Source organism: Aegilops tauschii, chromosome 6, assembly GCF_002575655.3.
Source record: "Aegilops tauschii subsp. strangulata cultivar AL8/78 chromosome 6, Aet v6.0, whole genome shotgun sequence".
Taxonomy (NCBI): Eukaryota; Viridiplantae; Streptophyta; class Magnoliopsida; order Poales; family Poaceae; genus Aegilops; species Aegilops tauschii.
In genome coordinates this window covers 407,753,815-407,776,294 of record NC_053040.3, presented here as the reverse complement: position 1 = coordinate 407,776,294, position 22,480 = coordinate 407,753,815, and the positions used below count along the sequence as shown (strand labels likewise).

At 44.7% G+C, this 22,480-nt stretch overlaps 2 protein-coding genes across 3 annotated transcripts; both read left to right on the top strand.

Moving 5' to 3' along the window:
- The first annotated feature begins 1,983 nt into the window (after positions 1 to 1,983).
- Positions 1,984 to 8,381, top strand: LOC109746906 (potassium transporter 25). 2 transcript variants are annotated; one of them, XM_020306004.4, is made up of 9 exons: positions 1,984 to 2,772; positions 2,897 to 3,380; positions 3,472 to 3,525; positions 3,711 to 3,971; positions 4,075 to 4,127; positions 6,151 to 6,274; positions 6,385 to 6,639; positions 6,778 to 7,184; positions 7,346 to 8,381. In XM_020306004.4, the coding sequence occupies exons 1-9, from the start codon at positions 2,731 to 2,733 to the stop codon at positions 7,970 to 7,972; spliced, it is 2,307 nt and encodes a 768-aa protein (XP_020161593.1). In that variant the 5' UTR covers positions 1,984 to 2,730; the 3' UTR covers positions 7,973 to 8,381. The 2 variants fall into 2 exon arrangements, with proteins under 2 accessions (XP_020161593.1, XP_073358390.1); XM_073502289.1 differs by having other exon boundaries at positions 2,289 to 2,776; positions 2,906 to 3,380.
- Positions 8,382 to 14,792: 6,411 nt separating this feature from the next.
- Positions 14,793 to 17,107, top strand: LOC109746903 (cytochrome P450 CYP72A616). Its single transcript, XM_020305999.4, has 4 exons — positions 14,793 to 15,352; positions 15,555 to 15,799; positions 15,953 to 16,337; positions 16,439 to 17,107. Exons 1-4 carry the CDS (start codon positions 14,825 to 14,827, stop codon positions 16,862 to 16,864), a joined length of 1,584 nt encoding a protein of 527 aa, XP_020161588.1. The 5' UTR covers positions 14,793 to 14,824; the 3' UTR covers positions 16,865 to 17,107.
- The last annotated feature ends 5,373 nt before the right edge of the window (positions 17,108 to 22,480 follow it).

The window sequence follows — 22,480 nt, the reverse complement described above, 5'->3', positions numbered from 1 at the left end:
ATTTTAGTGAAGTGTATGTCTTAAAAGTTACCTACGTTGGTTGCTTGATAAGTAGAATTATAACTATAATCCACTTGAATTTTATATTGCTTTTTATACACCAAGTAATGTAAATGCACATACACTTTCACACAAACAAGCGTTCAAGGCTAGAGTTAGATAGCTCGGAGATTGGTGAAGTAATGACAACACGTCATTGCTTACAGAAGTATTGTCGTTCACTAGGAGGATAGCCATTAAAATCTTAGTTATAAGACAAGTGAAGTCACCACAAGCACGTCAATGTTGATGGAAGTATTGTCGTTCACTAGGAGGAGAATCATTTTGAGCAAAACATACTTCACCCGTTTGAATAAAAAGCGTGAAGCTTTTCCGCACGTAGACCAAACAAACGTGTGATCAAATGAAAAACTATTATTCTTACCCCCGGTAACGCAAGTAGATGTCGTACCTCTCCTCAATTCCAGTGATTTTCGCTCATCATTTATGTCATCTAGATGAGACTAAACAAAGTCACATCTAACTCCTATACCTTTTGAATATTCAAGTAAAAAATAAAAGAAAAATGCATGTGATATGAAATGGTGCACGAGTTAGATGCGGCATAGTTAACTCTCGTCTAGATAAGAAATAGCCACACCCGTATGTGAACATCGCCAAATGTGGAGAATGAAGGGGCGAGCCATGGCTAGGAGAGTCAGCGTGTGAAGCAACTTTTCTCAGGATAAGAGAACGCGAAAACGGAAGGCGGAGTCATTTTGGGCAGTCCACCCAGAAACGGGCTCATAACGCCCTTCCTTCGTGGAATTCATGTAACCGGTGTACGCCTTTTGTAGATGGCTGAAAGTACATAACAATAAACCTAGTAGAGTCTAATTCTTAAGTCCTCCGCTGACCGTCCTCCTCCGTTGCATCCCATCTTTTACGAGTCAATGGGCTCATCCCTTCCACAATTTTGCAATACCGTCCTCCACGTGACATCAAATGGTGCAGGAGTTAGATACAACATAGTTAACTCTCATCTAGATGGGAGCTAGCCACACCCATATGTGAACATTGCCAAATGCGGAGAATGAAGGGGCGAAATGTGGCTAGGAGAGTCAGCATGTGAAGCAACTTTTCTTAGGATAAGAGAACACGAAAAGGGAGAGGGGGCCATTTTTGGCAGTCCACCCCAAAACAGACTCATAACGCCCTTCCTTCATGGAATTAATGTAAGCGATGTACGCCTTTTGTAGATGGCCGAAAGTACGTAACATTAAACCTAATAGAGTTTAATTCTCGAGTCCTCCTCCTTTGCGTCCCCTCTTTTACAAGTCAATGGGCTCATCCCTTCAACAATTTTTCAATAGCGTCCTCCACATGACATCAAATGGTGTAGGAGTTAGATACAACATAGTTATCTCTCATCTAGATAAGAGCTAGCCACATCCGTATGTGAACATCGCTAAACACGGCGAATGAAGGAGGTGAAATGTGTCTAGGAGAGTCAGCGTGTGAAGCAACTTTTCTCAGGATAAGAGAACACGAAAACGGGGAGGGGGCCATTTTTGGCAGTCCACCCCAAAACAGGCTCATAACGCCCTTCTTTCATGGAATTCATGTAACCGATGTACGCCTTTCGCAGAGGGGGAAATTACGTAACATTAAACCTAGAGGCTAACCTCAGATACTTCTCGAGTTCTCCGCCGACCATCCTCCTCCTCCTCCTCTGCACCCCCTCTTTTACGAGTCAATGCGCTCATCCCTTCCACAAAATGTCTACCCCGTCCTCTAACAGTGCAGTCCAAGAAGAGACGCCATATGTCACCATATATTTCCTGTCCCTGCACGCCAGCCAAAGAGTCCGATGCCGTGCCATGCAACATCGCTCGCTCGCTCGCTCACCCGCTCGCCCGCCACCTTCTTCCCGTGATCCTTGAACACCACGACACGACCACCAGAGTGTAATAAGTATAAGCAGATTCCCGCTCCACCCTAACAACATGTGTAACCCGCTGTTCACCGACTAAAGCAGCCGGGCGCAAAAGGCGACCAAGCAAACCCCAGCGAAAAGCACATGCCCCGGCGTTAAAAGCCACGCACAATGGATAGAAGATAGTCGCAGGCGAGACACAAAAGCCGCGACCACGTATCGCGCCCGACGCGATCGCCCACGCGTCCCGTCCTGCCCCGATTGATCGATCCGTCCGCCCTCCCTTCCTGCCACCTTCCGCGGCTACAAGGATCCGCTCCGCGTCGCCCGACCTCCACATAAAAAAATTCGCCCCAGCCGGAGCTAGGAGCGGAGCCCACCGCCGCGCCATCCCGCATCTACTGCTACCAGTAGTCCCTATCTTCTTCCTCTTGCCCCCGCTTGGTTGGTTGGCTTGTCACTCGGGCTTTGCTCTCCAGTCTCTCCGCCCGACCCTGTTCCCTTCACTTGTTTTGTTTGACTCGTCGCGGCCTTCTCGGAGCGGCAAAAGAAAAGCACCCGCCGCCGCTGCCGCTTCCGTCTTCGTGGCCCGGAGGAGGAGCAAAGCTGGTTGGAGACGGCGAGTGCGCGTCGGAGGAGGAAGGAGGATTCTCCCGGAAGCGTCCAAGGCGATAAATCCTGCTGTGTGCCCCGCGGTGCGGTTTGCCGGGCGGGAATCGTCCGTCCGTCTTCTTCCGGTGATTTGGAGCGCGGGCTCTCCCATGGGCGCCGCGGCGCATTGAGGCGCGGGCAGTCCGGGCGGACGCGAGCAAGGCATGGATCTGGAGCTCGCGCACGGCGCGGGGGCGCCGCGGAAGGTGAGTGAGCGAGCGAGCGAGCGCTCTGGTTTCTTGGATTCGGCGCCGGAGCTTCGCTCGGGCGGCTTTGTTTGTGTGCTGACGGGTTTTGCTGCTTCTTCTTCTTGCTGCTGCGCGGCGGAAGCGGGGGGAGTCGTGGGGCGCGGTGCTGCTGCTGGCGTACCAGAGCCTCGGGGTGGTGTACGGCGACGTGGCCACGTCGCCGCTCTACGTCTTCAAGAGCGCCTTCGCCGGCGACGACATCACGCACACGGCGGGCAACGAGGAGATCTACGGCGTCCTCTCCTTCGTCTTCTGGACGCTCACCCTCATCTCCCTCCTCAAGTACGTCCTCATCGTGCTCCGCGCCAACGACGGCGGCGAGGGCGGCACCTTCGCGCTCTACTCCCTCATCTGCCGCCACGTGCGCGCCGGCCTCCTGCCCGGCGGCGGCAACAGCGAGGACCTCATGGCGGACGACAAGGACGCCGCCGGCCGTCGCGGCGACCGGTCCAGGGCCAGGACGGTGCTGGAGAGGTACAGGGTGCTGCAGCGGCTCCTGCTGCTCTTCGCGCTGCTCGGGACGTGCATGCTCATCGGCGACGGCGTGCTCACCCCTGCGCTCTCCGGTTTGTTGCTTCACCCCTCTCCCTCCCATCTCGTTCAATCAGTCTCTTGGCCCTCTGACGCCAGCGACGTGCTTCCTCCAACCCTTTTCAGTGTCCTCCGCGGTCTCGGGGCTCGAGCTATCAATGGAGAAGGCGCAACACAAATGTAGGTCCAGTCCGTTTCTTCTTTCAGTTGTTTCTATCTACTATTGCTACATTACCAATGCTTGATTTTACTTGCTGGTTCCTATTGAGCTGGTTTATCATTTGAGCATTCGACTGGTGCTAACTTGCTATGTTTGATTGGAGGACCATGCATATGAATGCTTAATGTGGCGTGCCAATGTGCAGATGTAGGGCTTCCGGTGACGTGCGCCATACTTATATGCTTGTTTGCTCTGCAACACTATGGCACACACAGAGTTGGGTTTATCTTTGCGCCAATCGTCTGCATTTGGCTTCTCTGCATAAGCATGATCGGGCTCTACAATATCATCCACTGGAACCACCATGTGTATCGAGCCCTTTCGCCGTACTACATGTACCAATTTCTCAAGAAGACCCAAAAAGGTGGCTGGTTGTCACTGGGTGGAATCCTTCTCTGTGTAACAGGTATGGATAAGGTAGGCTGTTGCCTACTGCTTAGCTGTGACTCTGTTAAGGGGTTATACTACACACAAAAACACAGACGTATTTGAAATGCTATTACCTGCAGGCTCGGAAGCTATGTATGCAGATCTTGGACATTTCTCGCAAAGATCAATTCAGGTAGGACTGTTTCGGTGATACCCCTTCTGTCAATTTGCCAAATACGAACTTCCCAATTTAATTCTGAATACACCATTCAGTAATTACGTGCATGAGTCAATTCAAAGAGGAAAATAAAGTCCTACCATATATATATATTATATATATATATATATATATATATATAAGTTAGGGTGACGCAAACCATCCATCCAGTCGGATCTATAGGCTCAAGTGATTAAGTTGAACATCTGAAACACACAATTAATCCCTTGATAGCACCCTACTAATTACTATTTACAACCCCTCTTTTTAAAGTATGAGTTAATTAATCCCTTGATAACACCCTACTAATTACTAATTTATTATTTACAATCCCTCTTTTCAAAGTACGAGGTATTGCACAACATGTTTCGCATTTCTTGTTCGAAACTGCTATACACACGATAAAAGCGTAGACGATGTGAAGACGACTAAGTATCCGGCGGCCGTTGCTCCCCTGTACATCTGCATGCGTGGCTGGATTTCACTGTCGTGCGTGAATCGTCCGTGTTTTATCGTCCGTATAGCACTGCTCTTTCTTGTTACTATGGTTGATGACCTTATTTGTGTGTCGATACGTTATATAGATATAAAATAATATTATTGTAGTCATATCATTTTTAATATTATTAAAGTTGTGATAAATTCACATAATTTCTATTAAAAAGGCCCGAAGGAGAGTTTCCAAGTCTACCGGTGTTATATACTGGGGGATGTTGTAATAGACAATACGAGGATCACATATGTCTATTTGGTACTGTAAAAAAAGTTGCGCTAAAATCTAAGTGATATCCTTTTTTTCTTCTAATTGTCCATAATTTTATCCCCTTGTTTGGTCCACCTAACATTTGTTCCTTCCTTCCTTTAGGCTTTAGGGAGTAACTGTTATAGATAGCTGTCAAGTACTTGTTCAGTAAACATCGTACTTGATAGCAACCGTCTCTTGAGTATATTGTTTTCTGCACCCTACTAATTACTATTTACAATCCCTCTTTTCAAAGTACGAGGTATTGCACACCATGTTTCACATTTCTTACTTGTGTCACTATGGTTGATGACCTTATTTAATACTCCCTTCGTCCACAAATATGAGATTATTTGGATAGTTCAATATGGACTAAATACGGACTGAAATGATTGAACAAACACACTAAAACGTGTCTATATACATCCGATTGAGAAAAGAAGTTAGAACATCTTATAATTATGAACGGAAGGAGTATTATTGTAGTCATATCTTTTTTTGATACTATCTAAGTTGTGATAAGTTCACATAATTCTATTAAAAAATTCCCGAGGAGAGTTGTGTTGTAATATTTGTACTGTAATAGAAGTTATGCTGAAATAGAAGTTATGCTACCATTTGTGCTAAAATAGCGGTATTAGAAATTATTGTTGTATCCTTTATATACGTGGATCACATATGTATATATTTGTACTATAATAGAATTGTGCTAAAATCTAAAAGTGATTTATCCTTCTTTTCTTCTAATTGTCCTTAAATTTATCCCCTTGTTTGGTCCACTTACCATTTGTTCTTTCCTTCCTTCAGGCTTTAGTTAGTAACTGTTAGATAGCTGTCAAGTACTTGTTCAGTAAAAATCGTATTTGATAGCAACCATCTCTCTAGTATATTGTTTTCTGCATAGGTGTGTAGATTCCATTTGAATGGCAATACTAATGAACTGATCTCCTTAAAAGGTCAATCAGTATTTTAATCTTGTACAGATGTATATCTTTACTTGCAAGATACCTGGTGATCTTTGTTTTTCCCTCTGATTTAGGAGACACAACTTTAGTCTGTTGTTTATTTTGAGAAATAAATCAGTTGTGACTCAGTATATAGGACTATTGTATGTAGGATCAGTGTCCTTGTTACTCCTATATTTCACATTATCTTCTACAGAGTTCCAGCTTTTAGTATCCATGTGGTACTCACAATTCTTAAACTAAAATCTGGATTATCATCAATTACTTATCTCAATGTTTTTACTTCGATCAGATTGCGTTCATATCAGTGGTTTATCCAGCTCTTGTTCTGGCTTATATGGGGCAGGCTGCCTATATCTCTCAACACCACAGCTTTGAGAATAGCTATCATATTGGGTTCTATGTTTCAGTACCAGGTATCCTTTTTGGGTTTGCCTTTTGTTATTTTAATTATTGCTGGTAAAATAATTGACAAGTATAAGATTTGCGCATTTTCGAGCATTGATGTATACAACTGTCCTTTTAGAAAAACTCAGATGGCCTGTTCTAGTGATCGCTATCCTAGCATCTGTAGTCGGAAGCCAAGCGATTATTACTGGTACCTTCTCAATTATCAAGCAGTGCTCTGCACTAAGTTGCTTCCCTGGTGTAAAGATCGTGCACACATCCTCTACGGTGCATGGTCAGATATACATACCTGAGATCAATTGGATCCTGATGATACTGTGCCTGGCTGTTACTATTGGCTTCAATAACACAAAGCACTTGGCGAACGCACAAGGTGAGATGAGTTAATATGATGACAGTTCTTTCCTATGGACACCAAGAAATGCAGATGCTATTTTCTTTTTGTATTTTCATGTACTGAAATGAATTTATAATTGCGGCAGTCCTAACCCTCCAACTTTCTTTATACAAGGTCTTGCGGTCATAACGGTTATGCTTGTCACCACTTGTTTAATGTCATTGGTTATCGTGCTTGTCTGGAACAAAAGTATCTTCATTGCCCTTGGTTTCCTGATTTTCTTTGGCTCAATCGAAGTAATGTACTTCTCAGCTTCCCTTGGCAAGTTTCATGAAGGTGCCTGGGTCCCTATTACCCTTTCCTTCATATTTATGGTGGTCATGTCTGTGTGGCACTATGGCACAATAAAGAAGTACGAGTTTGATGTTCAAAACAAGGTTTCAGTAAACTGGCTGTTGAACCTCGGCCCTTCACTGGGAATTGTTCGTGTTCGAGGCATTGGGCTGATACATACAGAGCTTATGTCTGGAATTCCAGCCATTTTCTCCCATTTCGTAACAAATCTGCCAGCATTTCACCAGGTATGGAGGCACCTTACCATATCTTTTCAATTCAGCGTGCATCCTTCCAAGATGTTTGTTGAGCAAATTATACCAGTTTGTCTGAATCCTTAGAAGTTCCGATAAATTAGTCCATTCCACCACTAGCTTGTAGAGTGCTTATAGATTACACTTTTGAACAGGTACTGGTCTTTCTTTGTGTTAAATCAGTTCCAGTGCCACATGTTGAACCAGAAGAGAGATTTCTGGTGGGTCGCATTGGTCCGAAAGAGTACAGGCTATACCGTGTCATCGTCAGATACGGGTACCGTGACGTGCAGCAGGACGACCTGGAGTTTGAGAAGGAGCTAATCAACAGCATCGCGGAGTTCATCCGCAGTGGGGGCGCCGACCAGAACGGCTTCGTGGAAGGCAGCGAGAAGCTCTCCTCCATTAGCAGCGGTGCCATTCCATTGTGGGAGGAGGGCGGTGACGGTGAAGTTGATGGGCCGGCGTCCCCTAACAAGGAGATAAACCAACAAACTGTGGCACCACAGCGGAAGAAAGCGAGGTTTGTGCTGCCAAAGAGCGCCCAGGTGGACGCCGAGGTGCGGAGCGAGCTGCAGGACCTGATGGACGCAAGGGAGGCTGGCATGTCCTTCATTCTGGGTCACTCCCACATGAAGGCCAAGAGCGGGTCTAGTTTCGTGAAGCGGATCGTGATAAACTTCTTCTACGAGTTCTTGAGGAGGAACAGCCGTGGCCCGTCCTATGCCGCCAACATACCTCATGCTTCCACCTTGGAGGTAGGAATGGTCTACCAAGTCTGATAGTAGCAGCTGTGTGAAAGTTAAGTTAGAGAGATCAGATGAAGTGTTGTTTCTCCGTCTGTATATATCCCCTCCCGTCGCCGACAATGCTAACGCGAGAAACGGCAGTAGATGCTGGAGCACACCATGGGCTAACAAACAGGCAGCAGCAGATCCTTGGAGAGCCCTACATTAAGTGCATTTTTGTCTATCAGGTGTCGAAAGCCTTTTGTTGAGTTGGCCGGCCCTTGTGTTTGGTTTCCTTGGTCTGTTGGTGTTCATGTTGCTTTACTGGTGCAACTGTAAGTTTGTAAGTGAGCAGAAAGATAGAAATGTTTATGTTTAGAAACTTTATTTTCTTATTACCTGTGACTAATAGTGCAATGCACCGGCAGCATACTCGCAAGAATTAGCAGTTATGCCTCGGCAACGGGTGGGTGTCTGTCAAGCCTTGGGTTAAGTTGGCCTTTGTTTTGGCTTCCTTGATCTGTAGGCTGTTGATGTTCTTGTTCTTGTTCCTTTATTACTGGTGGAACTGGAAGTCTGCATGGGTCACGATCATTTCTAGATCCATACAAAATATATTTTGTACTAGCATTCTTTGAAGCATGACATGTTGAATTTTTGTAGAATGTGTCAATGTCCAAACGACACATTCCTCACAAATAAGAGTAGAATCATGAGTATTATTGGGTGCCAAATGGAAATGTAATTATAGTTACTTACCTTTTTGGCACTAGTGTAGAATGATGGTATTAAGACACACATATAACACAACCCTAGAGTTGAACACGTGTGTGACGGCTGATCCTTGAAAAGGGAACTGTGCCGTCACACTGTTGGCCGACCGACGCGTGAGATAAGTCGTGATAACACACACGATTGTATAGTTCGAATCGTGCTTCGTGTGCGACGAGTGGCAAACGATTGAAATGAATGCATAAATATCTCGACTAGCTTCTGCCCAACAAGATGTACAATATTGACGTGATGTTGCAAGATAACACAACCTTATTTCTCGGTTCCATCATCGCTTTCTTATTGTTTCGAGTACTAATTGCATAGGAATCCTGTTTTTGGAAACTACAAACAAGTAACTAATAGTTAAAATTAAAATTATAACATGTGTTGCAGGCCTATAGTTCAGACATAGTAGATGATATAAGGGCATCTTCAACGCCGACCCTCAAATCGTCCGCATATGTCCGAACCGCGGAAACCATCCAACACGGTCCTATATCGGTCCGCTCAGCGGTCAGAACACACTTTGTTTCGCAAAGTGGAGACAAAGTAAGAGGGGGGGGGGGGGGGGGGGGGTTGCGGGAGTCCGGACAGCAGCCACGTTGGACTCCGACACCCCATGCCCACTAAATCCACCCTTCCCGTCCAATTTTCTTCCACTCCGCCACTTCCCCCCTTGCTTTGCGCCCTCCACCTCCACCTTCGTTGTACCTCTGCGGCCGCCACACAGGCATTGCCGGATGTTCGCAGCCAGCACCGACGCGCCCGCTCGCCTTTAATGACGTCGTTGTCCACCCTGGAGCCTTTTGTACTCAGGTACACTCCACCGCCCTGTCGAGGACCTCCATGGCGGCCACCACGCCCGACAGGTGTTCAATCAAATGCCATTGAGCTTATTTTAGGACGCCATGTTGGTTTTTCAGATTAAGAAGGATGACGGATTACTCGACCATGGAGAATGAGTTATTGTGCGATGCATGGTTGGCCATATCCGCGGATTTCGTAGGCAGGAGCAGAGGGAGGACCTTCTGGCAGCAAGCGCATGAATCGTTTCACGCACGAAAGCACACTACGCCCTACGACATGCACGTCATTCCTGATCGCAATGTGAAGTCGTTATCATATTGATGGTATGCCATCCAGACCATCGTCACCAAGTTTTGTCACGTAGTTACTCAACTGAAGACAAGGTGGCCATTGCACGCGACAGAGGACATTGTAAGTTTTGCTTCTTCTTTCTCAACTTGTTGATTAAATCATTCGTTCACTCAATGTTGCTCTACACATTGTGTAGCCCGTATGCGCTGCCGTGATGTACCACAGGACAGAGGGATGACCATTTACGTACACACACTGTTGGATGAAGCTAAAGGGGTAGTATGTGTGGGACGACATGACCCGTTGATGAAAAACTAGTTGGACATCCAGTTAAATCTCGTCGAATTTGAGACATTGTTGTACTAGACTTATTTGCATGCTATGTATGATGATTTGTGCTATTTTTTATGAGAAGGAGGCTCACCCCCGGCCTCTGCATCTGACAGATGCATGCGGCCATATTATTAAAAGGTGCCAACGAAATACAAAGTCTGCAATCCAGTACAGCTCACAAACAGAGCAAAAGAAAACAAAATATCTGAAATAAAATAAAGCCACAACCGGCATAAAACAGGATGAGATGACTAAACACCTATCCTATTAATGGGTCTCCATCCAAACCGATTGAAGATACCCCGCGCTACGATCTCCCAATAGTTGCACCCAGTAGCCAAATGCTCCCTAGAGTCCGTAGGAGCGAGTAACGACCAAATGCGGATCCATGCCGTAGCTCTGAAGATGACCTGCAAGAAATTCAAAATGTTTTGTCTGTTAAAGATCATATCATTTCTACAATTCCATATAGCCCACAATAAAGCACATATTCCTATCCGAATGCATGCCGCAATAACTGAGTCTACTCCATTTAACCACATCCCAAATAGCGTGTCAATGTTATCTGGAGGAGTAATATTGAAGGCTATATGAATGGTGCGCCAAAGTAGCTTCACGAGAAGGCAATCAATAAAAAGGTGTTGTATTGTTTCATCTCGTTCACAAAAACAGCAATGTGCACCGCCTACCCATCTTCGCCTAAGTAAAATATTTTTGGTAAGGATCACTTGCTTGTGGACAAACCACATGAAGCTTTTAATTCACAAGGGAACTTTAATCTTTCAAATATGAATCCATCTTGGGATTGGGCAAGTATTGATTAGATCCAAGTACAAAGATTTGACCGTAAACACCCCACTTCCAGTTAACTTCCACTGGAAAGAATCAAGCTGGTCAGAGAGTTGAACATCCATCAATCTCCGCACAAGGTGAAGCCAGGAATTCCAATGCTCTGCCATTAAGGACCTCCTGAACGGGATATTTAACGGTGTTGCTTGTAATACTGAAGCCACGTAATAGTCCTTATGTTGCACAATATTATACAAGGTGGGATACTGTAAGGCTAGCGGCGTGTCACCTAACCACGTGTCCTCTCAAAATCCTGTCGTGGTACCACTACCAACAAAGAATTTTGTTCTATGAAAGAAGGTATCTTTTATCCTCATTAGCCCCATCCAGAATGGTGAGTCATTAGGTCTTTCAATAACCTGGGCCAGAGTTTTAGAGTGTAAATATTTGTTGCGCAAAAATCCGTGCCCATATACCATCAGTCTCTACTGATAACCTATAGAGCCATTTGCTCAGCATGCATTTGTTTTTAACCTCCAGGTTTTCGATCCCACCCCTGGTCCTTGGGTTTGCAAATAATATCCCATCTTGCCAAGCGATATTTTGATTTAACTTCATCCGATTGCCAGAAGAATCGAGACCAATAAAAATCTAACCTCTTCCGTACCCCCTTGGGTACTTCAAAGAAAGATAATAGGAACATCGGCATACTAGTAAGTACTGAGTTAATCAGCACCAACCGACCTCCATAGGACATAAGCTTACCCTTCCAGCAGCTTAGTTTTTCCTCAAATCGGTCTTCGATGCATTTCCATTCTTTAGTAGTAAGTTTATGATGGTGAATCGGGATCCCTAGATAGCTGAAAGGTAGGGATCCCATCTCACATCCAAACAAATGTCTATACGCCTCTTGCTCCTCTTTGGCCCTACCAAAGCAGGACAATTCACTCTTGTGAAAATTAATCCTAAGCCCCGACATTTGTTCGAAGAGACAAAGTACTAGTTTCATATTCCTAGCCTTTGCAATATCATGTTCCATGAATATGATAGTATCTTCAGCATATTGTAAGATGGAAACCCCACCATCAATCAGATGGGGAACTAGTCCACCTACTAAGCCATTATCCTTTGCCCTGCCTATAAGCACGGCCAACATATCAGCCACGATATTAAAAAGAATAGGAGACATCGGATCTCCTTGTCTTAATCCTTTGTGAGTTTGGAAATAATGACCCACGTCATCGTTCACCTCAATCCCGACACTGCCTTTTTGGATGAAGGAATCCACCTGCTTCCTTCATTTCTCATTAAAACCTTTCATGTGCATTGCCTGCTGTAAGAAAGGCCATTTGACTTTGTCATATGCCTTCTCAAAATCCACCTTGAAAATCACCCCATCGAGTTTCTTCGAGTGGATTTCATGAAGAGTTTCATGTAAGACAACAACCCCTTCCAGGATGTGTCTCCCAGGCACAAAGGTCGTCTGACTCGGTTGCACCACCGACTGAGCAATCTGTGTCAATCTATTGGTTTCCATCTTCGTGAAAATTTTGAAACTCACATTCAGAAGACATATCGGTCGAAATTGTTCAATACGAACTGCTCCTTCTTTCTTTGGCAACAATGTTATTGTTCCAAAGGTAAGATGGAAAAGTTGTAGGTGACCATTGAACATGTCCTGGAACATGGGCAGAAGGTCTCCCTTTATGATATGCCAACATTTCTTATAGAATTCAGCAGGAAACCCATCTGGTCCCGGCGCCTTATTCAGTTTCATTTGCGAAATCACCTCAAACACCTCTTTCTCTAAAAATGGTGCAGATAATTTTCATCTGACCGAAGCTGAGGAATGTCCTCAACTACGAGCTCATCGAGGGACACATCATTGTCCACAGGAGGCCCAAAGAGCTGTTTATAATAATTCGAAATATATATCTTAAGGTTCTCATGACCTACCACCATCCCTTCATCCTGCGCAAGTTGGATGATTTTCTTTTTCCAGTGTTTGCCATTTGCAATCATGCGGAAAAATGAGTATTGTCATCCCCTTGGACAACTTTGAGAACCTTAGCACGCAAGGCCCACTACATTTCTTCTTCTCTAAGAAGATCACGAAGCTTCTGCTCTGCATGAGACTTAGCATCCTGCTCAGTCCTATTGAGAAGGGTAGATTCCGCTTTGAGATCTAGAGTTTCAATCAATTGTAACAGTCTTTCTTTTTCTCGCTTATAAATCCCACTTTCGTTTTTGGCCCAACCCCTTAAAAATTGTCGAATGTGTCTAATCTTGTTTTGCCACCGTTCAACATTGGAATTACCACTCACAGGCTTAACCCATTCCCTTGCAATAATATCTAAGAAATTCTCCTTTTCGAACCAACGCAGTTCGAAAGAGAAAAGGATTTTGTTACCTATATGAGTTGCTTCACCCGAGTCCAGTAACAGGGGCGTGTGGTCTGAGATTGCACGCTGCATGGCATGCACCGATACCAAAGGGTATTTTTGTTTCCATTCTACACTAGTCAGCACTTTGTCCAACTTCTCATAGGTCGGATTAGGTAACGAATTCGCCCATGTGAATTGTCTACCCGTAAGGTCGATCTCTCGCAGATTAAGACTCTCAATAATCGCGTTGAACATGAATGACCACCGGCCATAGTAGTTGTCATTATTCTTCTCTCCTCTCCTCATGATAATGTTTAAATCCCCTCGGACTAAAATTGGCAACCTTTCCTCCCCACAGATCCTAACTAGACCAGCAAGGAAGTCGGGCTTAAGTTCAGGTTGGGCTACGCCATACACTGCCACAAGAGCCAACCTAAAACCATTTCTATCTGAACTTGATGAAAATCCACCGTGTTTGCATGAATGTTGTTCGGTTTATATAAAAATCTGGTTGGTTTACACGAATTTCGTCCTATTAGTTTAAAAAGTTGTTGAATATGTGCGGGCAACGTTGATGGCCGCCTCCCGCATCCGTGTTTGCGGACGGATGCGGGAGGAAATTTACGGGTCGGCGTTGGAGGCCCTAACCTCACATAGATGACAAAACCATCAATAGTTAAAATCATAACATGTGTAGCAGGCCAACACACGCCTTCATGGTCTAGTTAGACATGAATCACCCCGTTAGACGAGTTGGCTATCAATGCTTGCTGCTAGGTTCAAAACTTGGCAGGCCATTTTATAATTTTTTGCAATTGGAGGGTTGTTAGAGGGCCTTTCGTGTGTAAGTAGGAAAAAATGTGAGGGGGTTTTGATAAGAAAACACATACACCTCGTTCCCAGCGGTTCCCGTGTCCGACAGTGGGCCATAAGCACACTAACGTGCCACACAGGCAGCAGATATGTCCGCATACGGGAAATGTGATTGTATTTAAAAGCACGATCAAGTTAGATGACTGCAATCACGTACTACTTTATAAATTTATGCATCAAATTAACTGTCACGTTTAAGTTCTATGACTTCCAGTATATTTACCTAAAAAAACGTGGATCAGTAATTTAACCTGGATAAGAAAAAGAAATGAGATCAGTGACAAAGCAGAGTAGCAACAAGATGTCCCACGTGGGTGGCCGGCACCACCGTTTGACCGATCTTTTCCCGGTCGAACTTTCTTCTTCTCCAAGCTCGCTGCAAGCATATCCATTAGTCTTCTACCGCAAGAAATCATTTAACAAATGGGATGAAGACGGTGATCCAACAACACAATGACACCGCTACATAACACGATGCCAAACCAGTCTTACACTCCAAGAAATGTTAAAACAAATGCAAAGAAGAGACTAATCAAGCTCCTAATCAACCTCCTACCCAGGGACACCTCTATATAAGACGATGCCAAATATGCCGCCAGTCAATGCACACTCTTTCAGCTTCTAGTAGCCCAACATCTCTTGACTTTTGAGAAAAATGGCTTTTGACCTTGCAGCTGCGGCGGCGGCGGTGCCATGGAGCTACCTCCTGTACGGGCTCACGGGCTCTGCGCTCCTGTGGCAGGCCCGCCTGCTGCTGGACCGGCTGTGGTGGCGCCCGCGGCGGCTGGAGAGGACGCTGCGCGCGCAGGGCGTCGGCGGCACGCCGTACCGCTTCCTCATGGGCGACCTCAAGGACTTCGGCCGGCTCAACGACGAGGCCTGGTCCAAGCCATTGCCGCTGCGCTGCCACGACATCGTCCCCCGCGTCATCCCGTTCCTCCACAACAACGTCCGGGACAACGGCAAGCCGTGCTTCTCTTGGTTCGGGCCGGTGGCCAACGTGGCCATCACTGACCCCGAGCTTATCAAGGACGTGCTGTCCAACAAGTTTGGCCACTTCGAGAAGCCGCAGTTCCCGGCTCTCACCAAGCTGCTCGCCAACGGCCTGACGACCCATGAGGGAGAGAAATGGGTCAAGCACAGGAGGATCCTCAATCCCGCGTTCCATCTTGAGAAGCTCAAGGTCAGCGGAAAGAATTGCACACAATTTAGACAATTTTCCTTTCAGTTTCTGTGGTATGAAATGTACAATTTATTTACGTTATCTTCAAATTTCACTTCAATTTCAACTTTAAAAAAAATTATACTTACGTAACGTCCTGGAATAGTTTGCCACCAAGCATGATTAATTATGGCTCATTGTTAGTTTATGACTTAATTTGCAGCTCATGCTACCGGCTTTTTCTGCGAGCTGTGAAGAGCTTGTCACCAGATGGAAGGAGTTGCATGGTTCTGGCGGATCGTGCGAGGTGGATGTGTGGCCGGAGCTCCAGAACCTCACCGGGGATGTCATTTCCCGCACAGCTTTCGGTAGCAGTTATCTCGAAGGAAGGCGGATATTCCAACTGCAGTCCGAGCAAGCTAAGCTCTTTGTTGGTGCAGTCCAGAGGATTATTATTCCGGGTTACCTGTGCGTTATTATGTGATTCTCGGGTTTTTCTTCGCTTTTGCTAATTTTTGAATGGCTTAAATTTCTTGAAAATCTCAGTCAGTATTTTCATGAATACTTTTTCCTTTTGGTTACGCTATTTTTATGTTGTGGGACCTGCTTGATGTACCGCAGATTGTTGCCAACCAAGAACAATCTGAAGATGCGCAAAAACAACAAGGAGGTTGAATCAATTTTACAAGGTCTAATCAATAAAAGAATGCGAGCTATGGAAGAAGGTGAAAAATCCGAAAATGATCTACTAGGCCTGTTGCTAGAGTCGAATATGAAGGACGTGGACGAGAATGGCCAACCTAGCCAAGGAATGGCAATGGAAGATGTCATCGAGGAGTGCAAACTATTCTACTTGGCAGGAATGGAGACAACGTCGGTGCTGCTCACATGGACAATGATTGTACTAAGCATGCATCCGGAGTGGCAAGACCTTGCGAGGGAGGAGGTCCTAGGTTTATTTAGGAAGAACAAACCCGAGTACGAGGGCCTTAGCCGACTCAAAACGGTGAGTACTTGCTGAAATTGATGTATTTTGTTTTCGCAACTGTGTAAGGTACCATGACTTTCAGGGTATAAATAGTTGATTTTTCTTTCCACTAATTGTAGGTGACCATGATCCTTCACGAGGTTCTTCGGTTGTATCCATCAGCTACAGTTTTTAGCCGGAAAACATATAAGGATATGGATATAGGAGGTGTCAGATACCCATCGGGTGTGTTCATTGAGGTGCCAGTTCTATTCATCAATCATGATCCAGACATATGGGGGAGTGATGTCAATGAGTTCAAACCAGACCGATTTGCCCAGGGGATTTCCAAGGCATCCAAGCATCCAGGCGCCTTCTTGTCATTTGGTTGGGGGCCACGGGTGTGCATCGGCCAGAACTTTGCAATGCTCGAAGCCAAGATGGCGCTAAGCATGATCCTTCAGCATTTCGAGTTTGAGCTCGCGCCATCATATACGCATGCACCTCATACCGTGATGACATTGCAACCGATGCATGGTGCGCAAATTAAGATTAGAGCTATCTGACTAGGTACACATTTAAGCCAATATTTGGTTGTTCTTAATTATCGGTGTAAACAATTTTGGCTTTTGTAAGATGAACTCTGTATTTTAACTATTCGGGTAAACAATATAGGTTTGTGTAAGATAATCTATGCATTTGAATTATCTGTAAACAATGTTAGTTTGTGTAAGATGAATTATGTATGAGTGAATAAAAATGTTGTCATAATGTATTGGATCTTGCTTGTAGGCTTGAGTTACACGTATACGTGTTGTTATGAAAATAACTTTCGACTATGGTGTCGTTAGTAACATGGTCAAGAATAATATGAGCGGAGGTGTGCATGCCGTCCTTATAGCGAAGGTCGGCGTACACAACCAAGTTTGACTCGTGGATGTTTTTTGAATAGGTTCAAACGCCCTCGCGGGAGCGCGGCCTACTCCTATATGAGGAGAGGCATTGAGAGATGGGCTTGTCTCAGAGAACGCCGAGAGTGTAACCTTTTCTGAAACTCCCTAACTATCGGCGATCCAAGCCTTACGAGGTCCATCGGACCCCGAACCGAGCTCCAAAGAAATGTGGTCCTATGAAAGGGATGTGCTTCTCCACTTGAGTTTATGCAAGTGGGTGTGAATGAGATTGCATGCCTCGTCGGGGGCTATTGATAGGTTATGGGTCCTTGACAAATGATAAGGCTACCCTTCAAGGCGGTAGTTAGGAAGGGAGCATTGGTAAGTATTGGTCGATAAATCCATGAAGACTACTCAAAGGAGGTCTGTTTCCATGGCTCATTCTGAGAAACTCCTTATCCATTAGCCTTAACTACCAAGTCTGATAGTAGTAGTTGTATTAAAGTTAAAGAGATCATATGAGGTGTTGTTTCTCTGTATGTATCCCCTTTTGTCGCCGACAATGCTAACGCGGAAACTACAATAGATGTTGGAGCACACCAGGCAGCTAAAAGTCTTTGGAAAGCCCTGCAGTCAGCGCATTATTGTGTGTGTAGTGTCAAAGCCTTTTGTTGAGTTGGACAACCCTTATTTTTTGTTTCCTTGGTCCGTTCTTGTTCTTGTTGCTTTACTGGCGGAACTGTAAGTCTGTGTGTTTAGAAACTTTATTTTGTTATACTTGTGACTAATATTGCAAAGCACCTGCAGCATACTCACAAGAATTAGCAGTTGTGCCTCGGCAATGGTTGGGTGTCTGTCTAGCCTTTAGTTGAGTTGGCCCTTGTTTTAGTTTCCTTGACCAGTTGTGTGTTGCTGCTCTTGTTCCTTTACTACCGGCACTGGAAGTCTGCAAAGGGTGCATGGTCATTACTAGATCTATACAAAATATATTTTGTGGTACTCTTTTAAGGCAAATTTTAACATGCTTAATTTCTATTTAAAATGATGGTTAGAGCTTTATCTTGAAGAATGTGTCAATGTCAAAGGACACAAACTCCTGGTAAATGAGAGTAGACTCATGTGCGACATTCCACTGATTCATCAAAATCATGAGTATTACTATGTGCCATATGGAAATGTAATTATGTACAATATAGTCATTTACCTTTTTTAGTGCACTTGCTTAAGTTGTAGGTTATTCATAGCCATACTGAACAAATGAACATTATCGACGTAATGAAAATGCTCCGCTCGGGTCATCCCACTAAGGACGACACGGGCAAAACCCTACTCGTTGCTTCCCTCCTCCTCCTCTTCCTCCTATATCTCTACCCTCACCGTCACGAACACTGTATGAAAGATACCTTGAAGCAGGCGTCAAAGAAATACGATAGTGTGCCGGTCGGCGGACCGATCGCGATAAGGGGTGCTCGTGGAGGAGATTCAGAGGATGATGACAGTTCAAACTAGGAAGATCTCTATTATGCATGTTAGTTGTTCACAGAATAAAGGTAGTAATGCACTAGCTGCCTACGGGCATAGTACCCCCCCACACACACACACCATGATGTGGCTGGTGTCGGGTCTGAAAGACATTGAAAAATTGACTTTGGCTGATTTGCCTCCTTAAGTAATCCTCCCTCTGTCCCATAATATAAGAACATTTTTAACACTAAACTAGTTTTAAAAACGCTCTTGTATTATGGGACTAAGGGAGCAGAATCTCCCTTTACCCCGCCCATAAGATACAACAGTGAGTGATTCAATTAAGGACAATCAAGGTCGAGCAAGGAGATGCAAGTCAATATGAACAACTCGGATAGCCTCATCATTACTATAGAACCTAGTCTAACTAAATAGTGTTCCTTTAAACTCACCGCATTGTTAATCTCTCTCGTTTCCAGCTGTAATTCCTGGAGGTGCTACCTATAGCCTGATCTGCTCTCTATAATTATGAATTTGCACCCTACTCTTATCTAGTCTATGGTTAGCAACATTACTTGTAATTCAGGGTATCCTCTAGTGAATCAAACTAACAAAATTTTCCAATTACATCCTAGGTTTAGTGATTGTCAATGTGATTTATGAGCTAGTGAGGTCTGATCTTCGATCCAAGTCTCGCACTCGTAGCCACTAGAGGACGTCTTTGACAAGCTCGCCTGCTGGATGGTGCTTGTAGAGGTTGTGTGTCACCCTGATCGATGCGGGGAGGTGGAGGTTGTAGAAGAGGTGGCCTTGGTGTAGATAAATCTGATGGTCACGCTTCACTAATGTGGTGGGAGAAGTCAGTGGCTCAGTGGGGCGCCGTGGTGGCGGTAGTTGTTATCTCGACCTAACGATCAACACACACAGTTGAGCATGGATGAGGTGGTGCAATGGCAAACCATTCATCCATTGGCCCTCCCTCTGTCAGCGATGGGGGTCAAAGGGTGGTGTGAAAATTGTTGGATGCAGGACAGGTCTTGGGCTCTTCTGTAAGTGCATCTAGTGCCCCTTAGTGATTTTGGTGTATTGAAGACTTATAGGTTAAGAGACTAACGTGTTTGTGAGTGTACACATGTCTTATAAGTCTCTAAGGAGTTTGATATATCTGTCGGGGATGTACCCCGCGGTATGACCCGGCCGGGACTTGGTGTTTCATTGGTACCCGGCATATGATATGCCAGATGGTAAGTCAGATGGTAACCCGGCAGATGTTAAGTCAGACCATAAGCCGACAGATGATAAGCCAGATGGTAACCCGGCAGATGTTAAGTCAGATCATAAGCCGACAGATGATAAGCCAGATGGTAAGTCAGATGGTAACCCGGCAGATGTTAAGTCAGACCATAAGCCGGCAGATGATAAGCCAGATGGTAAGTCAGATGGTAAACCGGCAGACAGTCATAACCCAGCAGACAGAGTCGCCTGGGGTTAATAAGCCCGAGACATTAAGAAGCCCAAGATGTTAAGAAGCCCATGAAGAGAAGTCAGAATAGTTTAAATCTTAGTTCGAGATGGACTCTACATGTAACCTGCCCCTTCAACTTATATAAGGAGGGGCAGGGCACCCCAAGAGGGGAGAGGAAGAATCTTAAGGCTAGACATAACTAGGAGAGCCGGTTTACGACGACTCCCTCGTGATGATAATGAGACCTAGCCACAAACATCATCTAGGGTTATTACCGGACGATGTTTCCCGGGGCCCGAAGCTGTCTAAACCCTTGTCTTGTGTGTTAATCCGTCTCGCGTCTCTCATCCCGATCAACCCCTCTCAAGCTACCACATAGATGTGTTGGCCTCACGAGTAAGTCCTCACAGTAGGACATCTGCCGTGACAAATCCCCGACAGTTGGCGCCCACCTCGGCTAAAAATGAATGTCTTCATCTGAAGACTCTGGTTTTCTAGAAGACTTTGAAAATGAGGAAATGGGTGCGACCTTGAAGATATTGATGCAAGGACTATGAAGCGTGAAGACTTTTGTTTTCGTAGTTTCATTTCCTTCTTTTGAGTCATAGGAAACACCGTACTGTTAAAGGGGGTCGAGGTAATACTAAGAAAAAATTTCCAAGTGATACTCATCTCAAAGCCTATACACATACCCAATCCTTAGAGTGAAGCCTTTGGAAATCTCCTGCAGTTCAGTCATTTTCTTCAGTGAAAGAGACGAAGTTCTTCTGGTGTGAGGAATTTGTTCTGACTAAGGAGTTAGGAATTCGCCAGTGCGAATTGCCTACTGTGAGGAACATGATAGCCCTGAGGAATTTGAGAGCTCAAATTTCTGACTGTTGTTGTGCTTTACGCCACCTATCCCAAATATCTTATCCATCCAACGGTCATATCATTAGGGGCATTTATGTCTTATCATGTCGGGCTGCTCCCCGGCTATAAATAGCCGCCCCCTCAACCACTAGCTGGTTGGCTGCTCCAAGAGATAGATTGGCACTTGTCATTTAGAGCATCCCATCCTCCGAGGAATTTGAGAGAAAATCATCAGTGAGGAAAAACCCAAAACCCCAACACCTAAAACCCAAAGTGATTGAGCATCACTGAAGAGATTGTTCCTGTGTGGAACCGACGCTTGTTACCTTTGAGCATCCAAGAGGAATTATGGATCGCCGAGTGACCAAGTCTGTGAAGGTTTGGAAGTCACCTTGAAGATTTACCATGAGTGATTGGGCGAGGTCTGTGTGACCTTAGCTCAAGGAGAATACGGTAAGGACTGTGTGTCCTTTGGTTTAAATACCAAGCCGCTCCAACCAGACGTACAACTGTCACAGCAGTTGGAACTGGTCTATCAAATCACTGTCTTCACTGAGCTACTAGTTCTATTTCCTCAACCTTTTTATTTCCTCACTTATTTGTTGATGAAATTGATCGTTACTGTTTGAAGACTTTGACTGAAGACTTTCTTTATTTCCTCAATCCTATTTCTTCAGTCATCTTGTCTTCTGTCTGCTTATCCTGTTTACGCGCTACTTGTGCTTTGTGCTTGTTTCATCTCATCATGATGATTGTGTTACTGCCATGTTATGCTTGCACCTGAGTACTTATTCCGCTGCTTGTATTTCATCACTTAGCAAATTCCTCAAGTAGTATTTCCTCAGTGATGAATTTGTAAAAATCGCCTATTCACCCCCTAGTCGATATAACACACTTTCACTTTCAATGCAGCATCCGGCTAGTGCTAAATCTCCAACCAGAGAGAGGTTCTTGTGATTTTGACAAGTATGCAGATTCTCCGGGTGTAAACCCATGATCTTGTCTTCTGTTAGAACATGCAAAGTTGAGTACGTAAGTCGTGCTCTTAATGAAAGGTGTTGGTTCATAGCTTAACTTCAGACATGAAAACCTAAGGTTAAAATTTTGTTGGTCAATGTAAGCGCACACGTGCCAATCCCTCGGAGGCTTAGAATAAGAATAGCATAATTCGTTGTTTAGCTACATATCAAATGATATTATAGTCCATGGTCATAGGGTCTATGGTTGGTTGTGGACATACTGCTGAGAGGCAAGTCCAATTTAAATGGCATGGAGTTTTTTTTCAAATAAATCTATTCGCCATTACTGTTTGACTTTACTCGGCATTGTTGAGTAAAAATTAATATATGGTTATGTGCATCAAACGATGAAGATGATGATGATTATCATCTTTTTCAACCTTTTCAAAAGGAATTACCGAACTGACTTGATATTATGTTCATAGTTTCATACTTTAGTAACATCTAATTAGTACATGTGCTTTGGGAAATATACAGAGCCTCATACAC